This window comes from Salvelinus fontinalis, chromosome 30 (genome assembly GCF_029448725.1).
Source record: "Salvelinus fontinalis isolate EN_2023a chromosome 30, ASM2944872v1, whole genome shotgun sequence".
NCBI classification, from domain to species: domain Eukaryota; kingdom Metazoa; phylum Chordata; class Actinopteri; order Salmoniformes; family Salmonidae; genus Salvelinus; species Salvelinus fontinalis.
In genome coordinates, this window is record NC_074694.1 from 9,343,896 (window position 1) to 9,361,793 (window position 17,898).

A 17,898-nucleotide genomic window follows, 5' to 3' on the forward strand; every position below is an offset into this window, starting at 1 on the left:
GGATAGATAGAGTAAGCTGTTGTAAAGGAATTGGGTTACGCGGCAGAGGATGTTGTGAAGCCTTAAACAGAACCATATCTACACACTGACTGACGAGAAACTCAACAACTGGGAAACTTACTATGGATTTCGGGAAGCTTTGCCTGACGTAATTATTTGTCAGTCTTAGAAGAGATTAGACATCATGATTGTGACTAAGATGTTAGTGTACAGAGGGCCCGATGGGGGGACGCGCTCGGCGACGTTTCAGAACACGCGGCGACTTAAGAAGTCGTGCGGGGAGCTCTTCCAGAACGGCTACAGGGTCAAGATGGACCAACATCAGCAGGCCGTGGAGAAAGAGGACCGGGACAACCTGTGTCTTCCTGCTTCCATTTCATCTCCTACTGGGGTAAGACCTGCTTCAAATTAAATATCCCACTGGGGTAAGACCTGCTTCCATTTAATATCCTACTCTGGGGTAAGACCTGCTTCCATTAAATATCCCACTGGGGTAAGACCTGCTTCCATTTAATATCCTACTCTGGGGTAAGACCGGCTTCCATTAAATATCCCACTGGGGTAAGACCTGCTTCCATTTAATCTCCTACTGTTGTAAGACTTGCTTCCATTTCATCTCCCATTGGGGTAAGACCTGCTTCTATTTTATCTCCCACTGCGGTGAGACCTGCTTCCATTTAATCTCCTACTGGGGTAAGACTTGCTTCCATTTCATCTCCTACTGGGGTAGGACCTGCTTCTATTTCATAACCTGCTTGGGGTAAGACCTGCTTCTATTTTATCTCCTACTGGGGTAAGACTTGCTTCCATTTCATCTCCTACTGGGGTAAGACTTGCTTCCATTTCATCTCCTACTGGGGTAGGACCATAAGACCTGGCTAGACAATGTAGGACATTATTAGTAGGATGTAATATAAATCCAGAGGTTGTTTTTTTGTGCCTGGTCCAAAAACTCCTCCACTGCCGGCCACCATGTCAGTTGGAGAAAGAGATAAGGAGAGAGAGGTCATGTCGGGAAATTCTCTAACATCAATACAAAAAATGAGCATGAGGAAGTGAGACATTAAATGGTTCATGTTGTATTTATAGATTATAGATATTGGATTTACTGCAGTGTCTTTCATCTGTAACGTTTTTGTTACCAAAGGCAGGGAATATTTCACGTGATTGTTTACTCTTGGGGCTGCGGTTTCGCTAACGAATTTGACAGATCAATGTGATTATTTTATTTGAAAGGAAACGTTTAAATTCCTTTCAACACCTCATGTGCATTCACATTGCATAGCGGGCAGCCTATCAGAAGAGTTGGAGGCATGGCCTATTGGGGGCGGGACTTCCAGTTTGTTATTTCTGGTTACCTGTCATTCCAGGTAATGTGCTATGTTTTTTTAAATATAATTATATGTTCATTGCCAGCTCTGAATCTTCAATGACATAAAGAGCCTAGAAAGCCTAGAAAGGTTTCCATTGATCAGACGGTCACCATTTGGTTACAAAATTGTACCCATACTGTAAAAAAAATTCTGGTTGTTTTTAATAGTAACTTACTGGCTGCTAATTCAAATCAAATCAAAGTTAGCTGTAAGCATGGAATTAGAATAAAATGGACATGAACCTTCTTAGGATGTAATTATGGACAGCCATTTTGGGACTTGGTCAACCATGGTTTGGCAGTGCTATGATAAGATAGTGTGTAAAATAATGAATTTGATTAATTTATCTCCACTGTATGTTTGTTAGCTAGCTGGCTGATATAGCTGCCATTTTCACTGCATTCTGGAACTTTGAGGTTTCATGACATAGCCCTTCTAGTAATTTAGTAGGATCTCTATAAGTCACTGTAAAGAAAAAGGTACAGGGCCTCCTGAGTGGTGCAGCGGTCTAAGGCACTGTATCGCAGTGCTGAGGTTTCACTACAGCCTTGGGTTTGATCACAGCTGGCACAGTGTTTTCTGGGTTAGGGGAGGGTTTGGCCAGCCGGGTTGTCTCATCGTGCTCTAGCGACTCCTTGTGGCAGGCCAGGTACCTCGACTTCGGTCGTCAGTTGGATGGTGTTTCCTCCGACACATTGGTATAGCTAGCTTCCAGGTTAAGCAAGCAATGTGTCAATAAGCAGTGCGGCTTGACACGGGCGTGTTTCGGAGGTCGCATGGCTCTCGATTTTCGCCTCTCCCGAGTCCGTAGGGGAGTTGCAGCGACAAGACTGGCTGCCAGTAAATTACAGTGCAGTTAATGTGATAGTGTTATGTAAAGAAAGTGTTTCGAGCCATTTTTTCATGTTATGGAACCAATATTTGATGAACGGGAAATGAAGAAATGTAAGAAATTTGGACAAGTTATTCCAAAGTGAAACATCTACTTGCTATATATATATATTAGTGAGTATTTATGTTATTTAACCAAAGGGGGAATTTGGTTTGAGTGACAAAAATAGGTTACAACTTGAAATATTGGTTTGTTAATAATCAAATATAACAGCATAGAATCATATATTTGGTATCGACAAATTTTGTTTATTTCAATTGAGAACTAATTTACTTGTAACCAGTTGACACCTTTTGTTTGTAGGTTGATCCAAAGAGTAATTCGTTTACAGTGCAGGACTCAGTGCAGGACTCAGTGCAGGACTCAGTGCAGGACTCAGTGCAGGACTCAGTGCATGACTCAGTGCAGGACTCAGTGCAGGACTCAGTGCAGGACTTAGTGCAGGACTCAGTGCAGGACTCAGTGCAGGACTCAGTGCAGGACTCAGTGCAGGACTCAGTGCAGGACTCAGTGCAGGACTCAGTGCAGGACTCAGTACATGACTCAGGACTCAGGACTCAGTGCAGAGTCGTGAACACCATGGTACACAGCTCTGTGCTGGTAGAGTACATATAAGAGGTTTTAGTGGCCTAGAATGGTGCATTATTGGATTTTTTTTTTTTTTTGTAACTTTCTGGGATTGACACAGTCAACACATTTTTGTTTTAAGGGCATTTCATTCACTATCCAAGCTCATTATGAGTTAAATAATGTGATGTTATCATTTAGGGATTTATGGACAATAATCATTGAGAAAGGAGGAAAATACAATTATAAAACAAATGTCAGTAAATGTCCTCAGTGACTCAACGTTGGCAACACAGCAGGTTTACGTCTACAGTGCATCTGCTGCAGTACACAGTTATCCCCAGCAGGGTATTGTGGGATTGAAATATAGTTGCCATACTGAAACAGCCTTCGGTGCTATAACAATAAGCACTTCATTATTTCACATCCATTTGTTGGACGATCAGATTATACTCTGTGTGTGAGAGTGTGTGTGTGTGTGTGTGTGTGTGTGTGTGTGTGTGTGTGTGTGTGTGTGTGTGTGTGTGTGTGTGTGTGTGTGTGTGTGTGTGTGTGTGTGTGTGTGTGTGGCACAGATCTTTGAAGGTAATGATGCAACAGCTTGTGGCAATTCACCTTTGACCTTGAGCTCTTGGAAGGGTACTTAGATATTATTTTTTTAATGGCTACAATGTGGGATTATTTGACGTCATGGCTGTTGACCCGTCTAAACTGGGCCGGTCCTCTAAACTGGGCCGGTCCACCTGTTTTTGGTCTGACTAATCCAGGTTTTCATCTCTTGCTTGTTCACTCTTTTAGTCCTTTTAGTAATGAAAAATGATTCTGGTAGATGCTTGTGCTTTGTGATCTAGTGAGTCTCCTGAGATTAAAACTCTGTACGAGACATTGGCATTGTATTTATTCTTCAGAAGATTCTTTGATGCAGACTGTGTTGTTTTGAATAAGGTTTTTAAAAACTTTTTTTTTGGTAGTTTCTGCTACTTGCTTCTCTGCTGCTGTTTTGAGAGGCCTATACCTTGGTTGTGCTTTGGTGCTGCTAATTTTTTTTGAAGGGCTCTTTAGTTTGTTATTAGCCATGAGTCCATTAAAGCTTTTAACGATGGATGAAGGCCTCAAAGGTATGCAATTTGGTTTGCTGTGATTTTACTGGCTTTACTGTGTACAGGCGAATAACAATGACTTGATGTAAATAACATTTGCAAAGAATTCACTCTGAGTAACTTGTACTTTTCTCTTACACAGGCTTACGGTTTTTAAGGGCCTTAAGATTGATACAGTTCTCAGAAATCTTACAGTTTTTGAATATATTAAAAACAAGGTAAGTGCATTTTAATTTTCTCCACCTTCAGTGTATTTAGGTTAAGTAGAATTAGATTTGTATTAGTATTTGTATTAGTATTTGTATTAGTATTTGTATTAGTAGTATTTCAAATATTTGCATGCGCTATGTTATGACAGTGTTTGTAATTCTGACTTCATTTGTGATGAATATTGACACAGTTTTACAATTATACAATAGATTTACTGGCTCTTCTGATACTGCGGGCGTTTTAATGGACAGTAGCTACTGGACATGTGCTAAATATAGAACTTCATCTCGGAACTTGTGCAACTTTGTTATTGGATCAAATATTTTTGTTATTGACAGCTAGTCAAGTGAGCATGGCCAACTTTCAGTCCTGCTGGATTACTGGGGGAACAGTTTGGTATATTTCTGTCATATTTGGGGAATATGTTTTTTTACCGTATTATATTATATTGTACTGCTATGATAACAAGCAAATCATATATTTTACTTTTAAAACCTAAAGTGATTACATGTTTAGTATTGTTCTATATGATGTATAATATATCCTATATTCAATCTTTCGTCAATTCCAAATTGATACTGAATTGATGATTCTGCTCTTGGAAACCTATTGGACATCATGCAACATGATGAATTATATCATTTACCCTACTGCTTAGAATTAAAGCTGGTGATGCACAGATGTCAGGAAGAGCTTATAGCTCAACAAAATGCTTCAGAATAATCCCCAGACTCATTAACTGTGATGAAGGTAAGGGCAGAGCAGGACAGAACAAACAGTGCATAAATGGACTGGGGTCAGGCCAGACTAATACTGGACAGGACAATGCATGTCACTGTAACATTACCTTAGGAATACACAGTAAAGACTGTAATATTACCATAGGAATATTACCACAGCCTTTATCCCAAAGGAGGTTCTGTAACCAGATATCACCCTTTATCCCAAAGGAGGTTCTGTAACCAGATATCACCCTTTATCCTAAAGGAGGTTCTGTAACCAGATATCACCAGATATCACCCTTTATCCTAAAGGAGGTTCTGTAACCAGATATCACCCTTTATCCTAAAGGAGGTTCTGTAACCAGATATCACCAGATATCACCCTTTATCCTAAAGGAGGTTCTGTAACTAGATATCACCCTTTATCCTAAAGGAGGTTCTGTAACCAGATATCACTCTTTATCTTAAAGGAGGTTCTGTAACCAGATATCACCCTTTATCTTAAAGGAGGTTCTGTAACTAGATATCACCCTTTATCCTAAAGGAGGTTCTGTAACTAGATATCACCCTTTATCCTAAAGGAGGTTCTGTAACCAGATATCACCCTTTATCCTAAAGGAGGTTCTGTAACCAGATATCACCAGATATCACCCTTTATCCTAAAGGAGGTACCGTAACCAGATATCACCCTTTATCCTAAAGGAGGTTCTGTAACCAGATATCACCCTTTATCCCAAAGGAGGTTCTGTAACCAGATATCACCCTTTATCCCAAAGGAGGTTCTGTAACCAGATATCACCCTTTATCCTAAAGGAGGTTCTGTAACCAGATATCACCCTTTATCCTAAAGGAGGTTCTGTAACCAGATATCACCCTTTATCCCGAAGGAGGTTCTGTAACCAGATATCACCCTTTATCCTAAAGGAGGTTCTGTAACCAGATATCACCCTTTATCCCAAAGGAGGTTCTGTAACCAGATATCACCCTTTATCCTAAAGGAGGTTCTGTAACCAGATATCACCTTTTATCCTAAAGGATGTTCTTTAAACAAAATACCCGGTAGGCATTTATAGTGCAAGGGAATATAGTAACAACTGGAGAAACCAAACTACTTTTTGTTATGTTCATGACTGTATTACGGCACTGTTTTCACAAACAGGTCGATTGAAGTGCTACCGACATTTTATTACCAAATATGGATCTTGTACTCGTACACTTCAACTTTCACAAGGCAGGTCTTTTGGTGTTCAACACTATCAATGTTCATTGATATTGTCTGGCTCTCTTGTTTTCAATAGCAATTCCATAAAACTGGTGAACTTGTGTTCAATCTTCATAAGCACATGGCTAACAGCTGCAGGCTTCATACATTTGGTGAGTTACCCAGCACCATAAAGGCGAAACAGAAGAACTATATGATTGTAAATATTCAGTCTCTGACACATCTAACAGTCATCAATTTAAGTAAAGTATTGTACAACCTAGCCCTTTAATACTGCAGTGGGCTAAATCAGGGTCACACAGAGTGATTCTTGGTAGTCTTAAACAGATCTACTTTGAAATAAAAGTCTACACCTCACACACATGGTTTAAAAAGAAGAAGACACCTGGACCATGTCAGATGTAGAGTTGAAATGTTTTCCATTTTGAGTTTGAATCCCAATATTACACTTTATATACATCACAGAAGACTGAAATATAACAAAACCGTTTGATATAGAAACACAGGATTTTCAGAAGGTTTAAAACAAATAATGTTTATTAATTAGGAAATTGTGAAAAATATGAATAACATTCCACCCATGGGGCCACTAGAGGGAGGATTGGTCATTTGACTACAGGAAAAGGATACAGAGATATCCTACAGAGATATCATACATACAGTAGATATCCTACAGAGATATAGCTACAGAGATATCCTACAGAGATATCATACATACAGTAGATATCCTACAGAGATATAGCTAAAGAGATATAGCTACAGAGATATAGCTACAGAGATATCCTACAGAGATATCCTACAGAGATATCATACATACAGTAGATATCCTACAGAGATATAGCTACAGAGATATCCTACAGAGATATAGCTACAGAGATATCCTACAGAGATATCCGACATACAGTAGATATCCTACAGATATATCCTACAGAGATATAGCTACAGATATGTCCTACAGAGATATCGCTACAGAGATATAGCTACAGAGATATCATACAGAGATATAGCTACAGAGATATCCTACAGAGATATAGCTACAGAGATATCCTACATAGATATCCTACATACAGTAGTTATCCTACAGAGATATCCTACATAGATATCCTACAGAGATATAGCTACAGAGATATCATACAGAGATATCCTACAGAGATATCCTACAGAGTTATAGCTACAGAGATATCCTACAGAGATATAGCTACAGAGATATCCTACAGAGATATCATACAGTAGATATCCTACAGAGATATAGCTAAAGAGATATAGCTACAGAGATATAGCTACAGAGATATCCTACAGAGATACAGCTACAGAGATATCCTACAGAGATATAGCTACAGAGATATCCTACATACAGTAGATATCCTACAGATATATCCTACAGAGATATCCTACAGAGATATAGCTACAGAGATATCCTACATACAGAGATATCCTACAGAGATATCCTACAAACAATAGATATCCTACAGAGATATAGCTACAGAGATATCCTACATACAGTAGATATCCTACAGATATATCCTACAGAGATATCCTACAGAGATATCCTACAGAGATATAGCTACAGAGATATCCTACATACAGAGATATCCTACAGAGATATCCTACAAACAATAGATATCCTACAGAGATATAGCTACAGAGATACAGTTACAGAGATATCCTAGATACAGTAGATATCCTACAGAGATATCCTACAGAGATATAGCTGCAGAGATATCCTACAGAGATATAGCTGCAGAGATATCCTACAGAGATATAGCTGCAGAGATATCCTACAGAGATATTCTACAGAGATATCCTACAAACATTCGATATCCTACAGAGATATAGCTACAATACTTTGATGCATGTTATAACTGTGGAATATGTATGAGTCTGTTTTTAAAATGTGTAGGGCCTCTAGATGGTAGCATAGTCATTGCTTCTGAAAATGTAAAAGTTCCTTACAGTTCTGGAGACAGTACAAAAGGTGGGAGTAACAAAGTAACTAAGTAATAACTGAGTAAGTAAGTCATAAATCAGATGAGTGAGTGAGAGTGAGTTAGTAAATTATAATACAAGATTGAGTACATGAAAAAGGCTCTCTGTTCCTCTCTTTCAATATCCAGTATTGTGACCTTTGTTCTAGGTGGAAAACTCAGGGGATCCTTGGGAAAACTTCCAAAATTCCCAGTCACTTTCCTACTGGGAATGTGTCTACTTACTGATGGTTACCATGTCCACTGTGGGCTATGGAGACGTGTACGCCAAAACTACCCTGGGACGACTTTTCATGGTGTTCTTCATCCTCGGTGGTTTGGTAAAACCCCCTCTTATTTTATTTCTACCTAACCCGCTTATATGCTTCATGCATACGATCACACCTCCAGCCATCACGATACCTGTCCACTGCTGCTCTTACCAACAGCTGTTAAGTCTCTGCACTTCAAAAGCCTGTTGAAAATCAAAGCTCTATTGTTGTCTTGTAGTTGATGTTTTTCCGTGGCTGTTTATTATTGTCAAGTTCATTATATTTGTAAGTATTATACGCCCATAGTACTTATTAAATAATAATTGTACTGAAGGTATACACATTTACATGTATTATTATATTTTGTATAGTTTTATTTCTGAGTATATACTGCATTTCTATATGGTTCAAAACGAGTAAGATTGGTTTTATAATTCCCCGCTGTTAACTTAAGTAATGTGTGGTTTCAGATCACTCAATGCTTGAGGTCCCCTTCCCAAATTCCAACAAACACAGTGAAAGGAGTGATCTATAGACCAGCGCGATGGTCAACATGGCACATCAGTTTAGACCAGTTACACACAACACTTAGCATGATGCAACCAAAACCATTATACTATTATTATGTTGATTTGACTTGATTATTTCTATTTGGGATAACAATGGAAGAATGCTTAGTTCAGACTGTAGTACAGTACTACAGTAGTTAGTTCAGACTGTAGTACAGTACTACTACAGTAGTCAGTTCAGACAGTAGTACAGTACTACTACAGTAGTCAGTTCAGACAGTAGTACAGTACTACTACAGTAGTTAGTTCAGACAGTAGTACAGTACTATAGTAGTTAGTTCAGACAGTAGTACAGTACTACTATAGTAGTCAGTTCAGACAGTAGTACAGTACTACAGTAGTCAGTTCAGACAGTAGTACAGTACTACTACAGTAGTTAGTTCAGACAGTAGTACAGTACTATAGTAGTCAGTTCAGACTGTAGTACAGTACTACTACAGTAGTCAGTTCAGACTGTAGTACAGTACTATAGTAGTCAGTTCAGACAGTAGTACAGTACTACTATAGTAGTTAGTTCAGACAGTAGTACAGTACTACAGTAGTTAGTTCAGACAGTAGTACAGTACTACAGTAGTCAGTTCAGACAGTAGTACAGTACTACAGTAGTCAGTTCAGACTGTAGTACAGTATTACTACAATAGTCAGTTCAGACTAGTACAGTACTATAGTAGTCAGTTCAGACAGTAGTACAGTACTACAGTAGTCAGTTCAGACTGTAGTATAGTACTATAGTAGTCAGTTCAGACAGTAGTACAGTACTATAGTAGTTAGTTCAGACAGTAGTACAGTACTACTACAGTAGTTAGTTCAGACTGTAGTACAGTACTACTACAGTAGTCAGTTCAGACAGTAGTACAGTACTACAGTAGTCAGTTCAGACAGTAGTACAGTACTACAGTAGTCAGTTCAGACAGTAGTACAGTACTACAGTAGTCAGTTCAGACAGTAGTACAGTTCTATAGTAGTCAGTTCAGACTGTAGTACAGTACTACTACAGTAGTCAGTTCAGACAGTAGTACAGTACTACAGTAGTCAGTTCAGACAGTAGTACAGTACTAAAGTAGTCAGTTCAGACAGAAGTACAGTACTACAGTAGTCAGTTCAGACAGTAGTATAGTACTACTACAGTAGTCAGTTCAGACAGTAGTATAGTACTACTACAGTAGTCAGTTCAGACAGTAGTACAGTTCTATAGTAGTCAGTTCAGACAGTAGTACAGTACTACAGTAGTCAGTTCAGACTGTAGTACAGTTCTATTGTAGTTAGTTCAGACAGTAGTACAGTACTACTACAGTAGTCAGTTCAGACTGTAGTACAGTACTACTACAGTAGTTAGTTCAGACAGTAGTACAGTACTACAGTAGTTAGTTCAGACAGTAGTACAGTACTATAGTAGTCAGTTCAAACAGTAGTACAGTACTACTACAGTAGTTAGTTCAGACTGTAGTAGTCAGTTCAGACAGTAGTACAGTACTACTATAGTAGTTAGTTCAGACAGTAGTACAGTACTACAGTAGTCAGTTCAGACAGTAGTATAGTACTACTACAGTAGCCAGTTCAGACAGTAGTACAGTACTATAGTAGTTAGTTCAGACAGTAGTACAGTACTACTACAGTAGTTAGTTCAGACAGTAGTATTGTACTACTACAGTAGTCAGTTCAGACAGTAGTACAGTACTACTACAGTAGTTAGTTCAGACAGTAGTACAGTACTACTACAGTAGTCAGTTCAGACAGTAGTACAGTACTACTACAGTAGTTAGTTCAGACAGTAGTATTGTACTACTACAGTAGTCAGTTCAGACTGTAGTACAGTATTACTACAGTAGTTAGTTCAGACAGTAGTACAGTACTACAGTAGTCAGTTCAGACAGTAGTACAGTACTACAGTAGTCAGTTCAGACTGTAGTACAGTACTACTACAATAGTCAGTTCAGACTGTAGTACAGTACTATAGTAGTCAGTTCAGACAGTAGTACAGTACTACAGTAGTTAGTTCAGACTGTAGTATAGTACTATAGTAGTCAGTTCAGACAGTAGTACAGTACTATAGTAGTTAGTTCAGACAGTAGTACAGTACTACTACAGTAGTCAGTTCAGACTGTAGTACAGTACTACAGTAGTTAGTTCAGACTGTAGTACAGTACTACAGTGGTTACTTCAGACAGTAGTATAGTACTACTACAGTAGTTAGTTCAGACAATAGTACAGTAGTTAGTTCAGACAGTATTACAGTACTACAGTAGTCAGTTCAGACAGTAGTACAGTACTACTACAGTAGTTAGTTCAGACAGTAGTACAGTACTATAGTAGTCAGTTCAGACAGTAGTACAGTACTACTACAGTAGTCAGTTCAGACAGTAGTACAGTACTACAGTAGTTAGTTCAGACAGTAGTACAGTACTACTACAGTAGTTAGTTCAGACAGTAGTACAGTACTACAGTAGTTAGTTCAGACAGTAGTACAGTACTATAGTAGTCAGTTCAAACAGTAGTACAGTACTACTACAGTAGTTAGTTCAGACTGTAGTAGTCAGTTCAGACAGTAGTACAGTACTACTATAGTAGTTAGTTCAGACAGTAGTACAGTACTACAGTAGTCAGTTCAGACAGTAGTATAGTACTACTACAGTAGCCAGTTCAGACAGTAGTACAGTACTATAGTAGTTAGTTCAGACAGTAGTACAGTACTACTACAGTAGTTAGTTCAGACAGTAGTATTGTACTACTACAGTAGTCAGTTCAGACAGTAGTACAGTACTACTACAGTAGTTAGTTCAGACAGTAGTACAGTACTACTACAGTAGTCAGTTCAGACAGTAGTACAGTACTACTACAGTAGTTAGTTCAGACAGTAGTATTGTACTACTACAGTAGTCAGTTCAGACTGTAGTACAGTATTACTACAGTAGTTAGTTCAGACAGTAGTACAGTACTACAGTAGTCAGTTCAGACAGTAGTACAGTACTACAGTAGTCAGTTCAGACTGTAGTACAGTACTACTACAATAGTCAGTTCAGACTGTAGTACAGTACTATAGTAGTCAGTTCAGACAGTAGTACAGTACTACAGTAGTTAGTTCAGACTGTAGTATAGTACTATAGTAGTCAGTTCAGACAGTAGTACAGTACTATAGTAGTTAGTTCAGACAGTAGTACAGTACTACTACAGTAGTTAGTTCAGACTGTAGTACAGTACTACTACAGTAGTCAGTTCAGACAGTAGTACAGTACTACAGTAGTTAGTTCAGACTGTAGTATAGTACTATAGTAGTCAGTTCAGACAGTAGTACAGTACTATAGTAGTTAGTTCAGACAGTAGTACAGTACTACTACAGTAGTTAGTTCAGACTGTAGTACAGTACTACTACAGTAGTCAGTTCAGACAGTAGTACAGTACTACAGTAGTCAGTTCAGACAGTAGTACAGTACTATAGTAGTCAGTTCAGACAGTAGTACAGTTCTATAGTAGTCAGTTCAGACAGTAGTACAGTACTACAGTAGTCAGTTCAGACTGTAGTACAGTTCTATTGTAGTTAGTTCAGACAGTAGTACAGTACTACTACAGTAGTCAGTTCAGACTGTAGTACAGTACTACTACAGTAGTTAGTTCAGACAGTAGTACAGTACTACTACAGTAGTCAGTTCAGACAGTAGTATAGTACTACTACAGTAGTTAGTTCAGACAGTAGTACAGTACTACAGTAGTCAGTTCAGACAGTAGTATAGTACTACTACAGTAGTCAGTTCAGACCGTAGTACAGTACTACTACAGTAGTTAGTTCAGACAGTAGTACAGTACTACTATAGTAGTTAGTTCAGACAGTAGTATAGTACTACTACAGTAGTCAGTTCAGACAGTAGTACAGTACTACTACAGTAGTTAGTTCAGACAGTAGTACAGTACTATAGTAGTTAGTTCAGACAGTAGTACAGTACTACAGTAGTTAGTTCATCCATTAGTACAGTACTACATTAGTCAGTTCAGACAGTAGTACAGTACTACAGTAGTCAGTTCAGACAGTAGTACAGTACTACTATAGTAGTTAGTTCAGACAGTAGTACAGTACTACTACAGTAGTCAGTTCAGACAGTAGTACAGTACTACTATAATAGTTAGTTCAGACAGTAGTACAGTACTACATTAGTCAGTTCAGACAGCAGTACAGTACTATAGTAGTCAGTTCAGACAGTAGTACAGTACTACTACAGTAGTTAGTTCAGACAGTAGTACAGTACTATAGTAGTTAGTTCAGACAGTAGTACAGTACTACTACAGTAGTCAGTTCAGACTGTAGTACAGTACTACAGTAGTTAGTTCAGACTGTAGTACAGTACTACAGTGGTTACTTCAGACAGTAGTATAGTACTACTACAGTAGTTAGTTCAGACAATAGTACAGTAGTTAGTTCAGACAGTATTACAGTACTACAGTAGTCAGTTCAGACAGTAGTACAGTACTACTACAGTAGTTAGTTCAGACAGTAGTACAGTACTATAGTAGTCAGTTCAGACAGTAGTACAGTACTACTACAGTAGTCAGTTCAGACAGTAGTACAGTACTACAGTAGTTAGTTCAGACAGTATTACAGTACTACAGTAGTCAGTTCAGACAGTAGTACAGTACTACTACAGTAGTTAGTTCATCCATTAGTACAGTACTACATTAGTCAGTTCAGACAGTAGTACAGTACTACAGTAGTCAGTTCAGACAGTAGTACAGTACTACTATAGTAGTTAGTTCAGACAGTAGTACAGTACTACTACAGTAGTCAGTTCAGACAGTAGTACAGTACTACTATAGTAGTTAGTTCAGACAGTAGTACAGTACTACATTAGTCAGTTCAGACAGCAGTACAGTACTACTACAATAGTTAGTTCAGACAGTAGTACAGTACTACAGTAGTCAGTTCAGACAGTAGTACAATACTACTACAGTACTTATTTCATACAATAGAACAGTACTACTACAGAAGTTAGTTCAGACAGCAGTACAGTACTACAGTAGTTAGTTCAGACAGTACTACAGTAGTTAGTTCAGACAGTAGTACAGTACTACTACAGTAGTTCAGAGTATTATCAGTGACATTACCAATTTGATGATTACCAATCACTCTCCTACCCAAGTTTAGTTACATTTATGTAAGTTATGTTAAATAGTTTACATACATGTATACAATACTGTATATCAGTTATGTACACTTTGTATATACTGTAAGTTTATACATTATATTACAAGTCAAATTTAAGCATACACAAGGCCTCAAATCTATTGTATAAACACATTTTTCAGCTAATTTAAATTTGCAGATATGTTACTGTAGGCTGTGCTATTCAAATCAACCTGGCATAAGTGTTTGTTGGACAAAACATGGCATATAAGGTTTTTTTTCTTCCTTTTTCTTCCTTTCAACTTTTTCAATAACAGATTGGCATACAGAGTGTCAACTGTGTCATTTTCCTGCTTTTTTTCCTAACTAAATATCCGTAAAAGCTAGTTAAGTTAAATTTCCTAACTTTTTTTCTTTCTTCATTGCTTATCATACTTTTATCCCCCTAGAATCTGAATATGATAACATTTACATAATTTCAGATTTTGTTCTAACTTTTACTACAATGTAGTATTCTGACTTGTTCTATCCATCAACTATTGTATCGAGAGAAATAAACAATTTTTTGGGGGAAATTTTCTATTCTATTCTTTTTCATTAATTTTTTTCTAGAATTTTCAGATTTTACGGATATATTTGAAGCAAAAATAGACGCCCTGCTCTCTCTCTCTTTGCCTATCTTTGTTTTAGTCTCTTCTTCTGTCTCCTATCTTCTCCTTAGGCCATGTTTGCGAGCTACGTCCCTGAAATCATAGAGTTAATAGGAAACCGCAAGAAATATGGTGGTTCCTATAGTGCTGTTAATGGGAGAAAGTAAGTATTACTGGGAGGCTCTACTGCCTCTGCCGCAGTAGAATCGTCCTCTGCATGCCCTTTTCTTTCTCTGTTCCATGCATGTAGGCCATGTTTGCTCGCTACGTGCCAGAAATTGCTGCTCTCATCCTTAATCGGAAGAAATACGGAGGGAGTTATAACTCAACCCGAGGCAGAAAGTAAGTCAAACAAATAAACAAACAAAAAAATGATTCTAAAAGGTGTGGTTTTGGTGTGACTTTTCAAATTGCCCCCCCTCTCCTAAAGAGAAGTACCAGTAATTATTCTAAAAATTGTTTATATTAAAAAGTTTAGACCCCTTTTTAAAATATATTTTTTAATGTCACACAGGTGACTGGAGAGTTTGGCCATGAAAAGCTTACGCTGTTGCTTTGTACCGGTGTTTGTGTGCTAGCCGTCATCGTGTCAAAAGCATTATTTGCTATATGCTTGAACGCTTTACTCATTTATTTACTAGAATGTTTACATGTCTGTGTCTGTGTTTTGTGTTTGCCGGTCATATGCATTTTACCACCCACCACAATGCACGTATTATAATTTTTTATTATTTTTTGAGGGGCACGTAAAGTCACTACTGATTCCAACTAGAGTTGCAGTCATTTTACATAGCATTTCTAAAATTCATGAATATAGTGAATTTTTAACATTATATGTTCTATCTTAATGACAGAGATGATGTCATTGAAAATACTTCACAATTAAAAAAACTAAAAAAACTGTGACTAGTGTCTTAAGTGTCCTAGGAAACAGACGTACAAAACGGGACTAACCATCAATTAAATAATTATCTAATCTAAATCTAATTTATTCCCAGATTATTTAAAATGAATGTTAATAAAGTGGTCTAGCTACCTACTTTGTGTGTCTTTTTCATGTCCACATACGCTCTTGAATGTTCCTCGCTTGCTTCCAGTTTGTCTTTTACTTCCTTGTTTTTTTGTCTGGTACCACCAGTTAATTTGATTTCCCAAGCCCTGCTACATTCCTGGCCTTCATCTGCAGTCAGACCTACACCCTTGAGATGTGTGCTCATAACTCAAATTTCCATGCAAATCTCCCATTGACATCAATCAATGAATGATTATATGCAGAAATTCAAGTTACACACGTGTTTCTCAAAGTACAGTAGTATTCTGCCCTTAATGCCTGGATGCCTCATCCCTCTGAACAAACTTCTTTTGGCTCGTTTAATACAATTTTTTTGTTGTTTAATTTGTTGTGGATAATTTTTGGGGACTTTCTTTTAGTCAAGTCTCTATAGCCAGCGTCTGATATGGTAAATAATTAAAAAAAATTGTCAAGTCTCTATAGCCAGCGTCTGTTTTGGTAATTTATATATTTTTGTTGTCAAGTCTCTATAGCCAGCATCTGATATTATAATTCATATATTTTTTTTGTCAAGTCTCTATAGCCAGTGTCTGTTTTGGTAATATATTCTCTTCTCCTTTCTTCTGCATTCTGAAGGATGTGTATTTCTGTTTCATGTGATTCATATTCTTATCTCTCAGTCCTACTGTCCTAGTATATTCCCCTTTTTCATACCTTTTCATATACAAATATGAATAGAATTTATCTGTGATATTCACATAAAGACCCAATTCTATAACGTCAACAAGCTACAATATGATAAATAAGAAATGTAATAAGATACACAATGTTCGATTTATTTCAAAATCGTGTGCAGGTATGTGAGAAGTTGTTAGTATAAATGACTTACGTCTACATCTTCAAACCAATACGTTTGGTACCATATGTGATGGAAGTGACCATTGCAATAACAGCTTAAAGAAATGCCCTTCTTAACCCCATCCGGAGTTTTATCTCACAATGAAGAGTTTATCTCACAATCCTGCGGGTACTATCCTGTAGCAGGGATACTGTCTGATTGAAAGTTACCCCCCCTGTGGAGACAACATGAATCTTACTAAAGATAAGCTCTTTCCTGGATTGTAGAATGTAGCAATCGCATCATAATCTCCAACAAAGGAAATTGTCATTATTTTTAATCTGTTAGTGGAAAGCCAGAATGCTCTCTGCTCTGTGATTTTTTTTATCCTGACCTGTCCTTCAGGCCTTACATAGGACGGACTGTACAGTCTAAAGGGCTTTAGTGCTGTCAACTGTTCACATAACAATGGACTCCTGTTCATCAAAGAACATGTACTGTAGATACCAGGGAGAATGATGTGTTGTCTGGTAAATTAACAGTGGGCTGGCGTGTGTGTTGTCTACACGGAAACCCACTTTTTCAGGTCTTTAAAAAAAAAATTGTGTCAGATCCAACGTATGATTTAAATTTTATTTTCAGAGTCAAGAAAGAACGTGAAACATCCTCCAGCAGTCTATCAACATCTTTATTTTGGCTGCAGCTTTTAGCAAACCATAGTTTAAATCTTATGACTATTCCTGGATCTTATTCCCTATAGGCACATCGTGGTCTGTGGTCATATTACCCTTGAAAGTGTGTCCAACTTCCTAAAAGACTTCCTACACAAGGACAGGGATGATGTCAATGTAGAAATTGTTTTTCTCCATAAGTAAGTGTACCATGTTTTTTCCTTACACTTTTACGTGCCAGTTTCCCGGACCCAGATTAAACCTAGTCCTGGACTAAAAACCATAAAAAACAATTGAAAGTCCATTGAAAGTGTGTTTTATTCCAGGACTATAGGTTTAATCTGAGTCTGGGAAAATGTCCCTAAGACTCATAACAATACTGAGTGTTTCAGAGAAGGAAAGGTGATAGCAGCTCCCAAAAATGACCTCAACAACCTTTTGGGAGCTGCTACCACCTTTCCTTGTTTTGGAATACTCAGACTCTACAATGACTATATCCTGATAAGAACCCAGATCCATGGAAACTGTGGAAACCATGGAAACCGTTGGTAGAGTCAACCCGTTGCGTCATTAGAATAAATTACACTTCAATTACTACACAATGAATTGCAATTTGACTTGCTGAGGAAGAGACCTCACTCAGACCCCTAACATTAACACAGGTCTCCTGTCTGTCTCAGTACACAACCTAATCTTGAGATGGAGGCCTTGGTTAACATTAACACA

At 37.8% G+C, this 17,898-nt stretch overlaps 1 protein-coding gene across 10 annotated transcripts in view; it reads left to right on the forward strand.

Moving 5' to 3' along the window:
* Positions 1 to 17,898, forward strand: part of LOC129828606 (calcium-activated potassium channel subunit alpha-1-like) — a 239,478-nt gene that overhangs the window by 151,206 nt on the left and 70,374 nt on the right. For all 10 annotated transcript variants that reach the window (XR_008755259.1, XM_055889670.1, XM_055889671.1 and 7 more), the window contains exons 6-10: positions 4,075 to 4,150; positions 6,163 to 6,238; positions 8,221 to 8,391; positions 14,723 to 14,814; positions 17,262 to 17,372. Coding sequence is in view for 9 of the 10 variants with exons in the window: in XM_055889670.1 (XP_055745645.1) it covers positions 4,075 to 4,150; positions 6,163 to 6,238; positions 8,221 to 8,391; positions 14,723 to 14,814; positions 17,262 to 17,372 (526 nt within the window). In the remaining variant the exon portion in view is untranslated. The remainder of the gene's footprint in view (positions 1 to 4,074; positions 4,151 to 6,162; positions 6,239 to 8,220; positions 8,392 to 14,722; positions 14,815 to 17,261; positions 17,373 to 17,898) is intronic.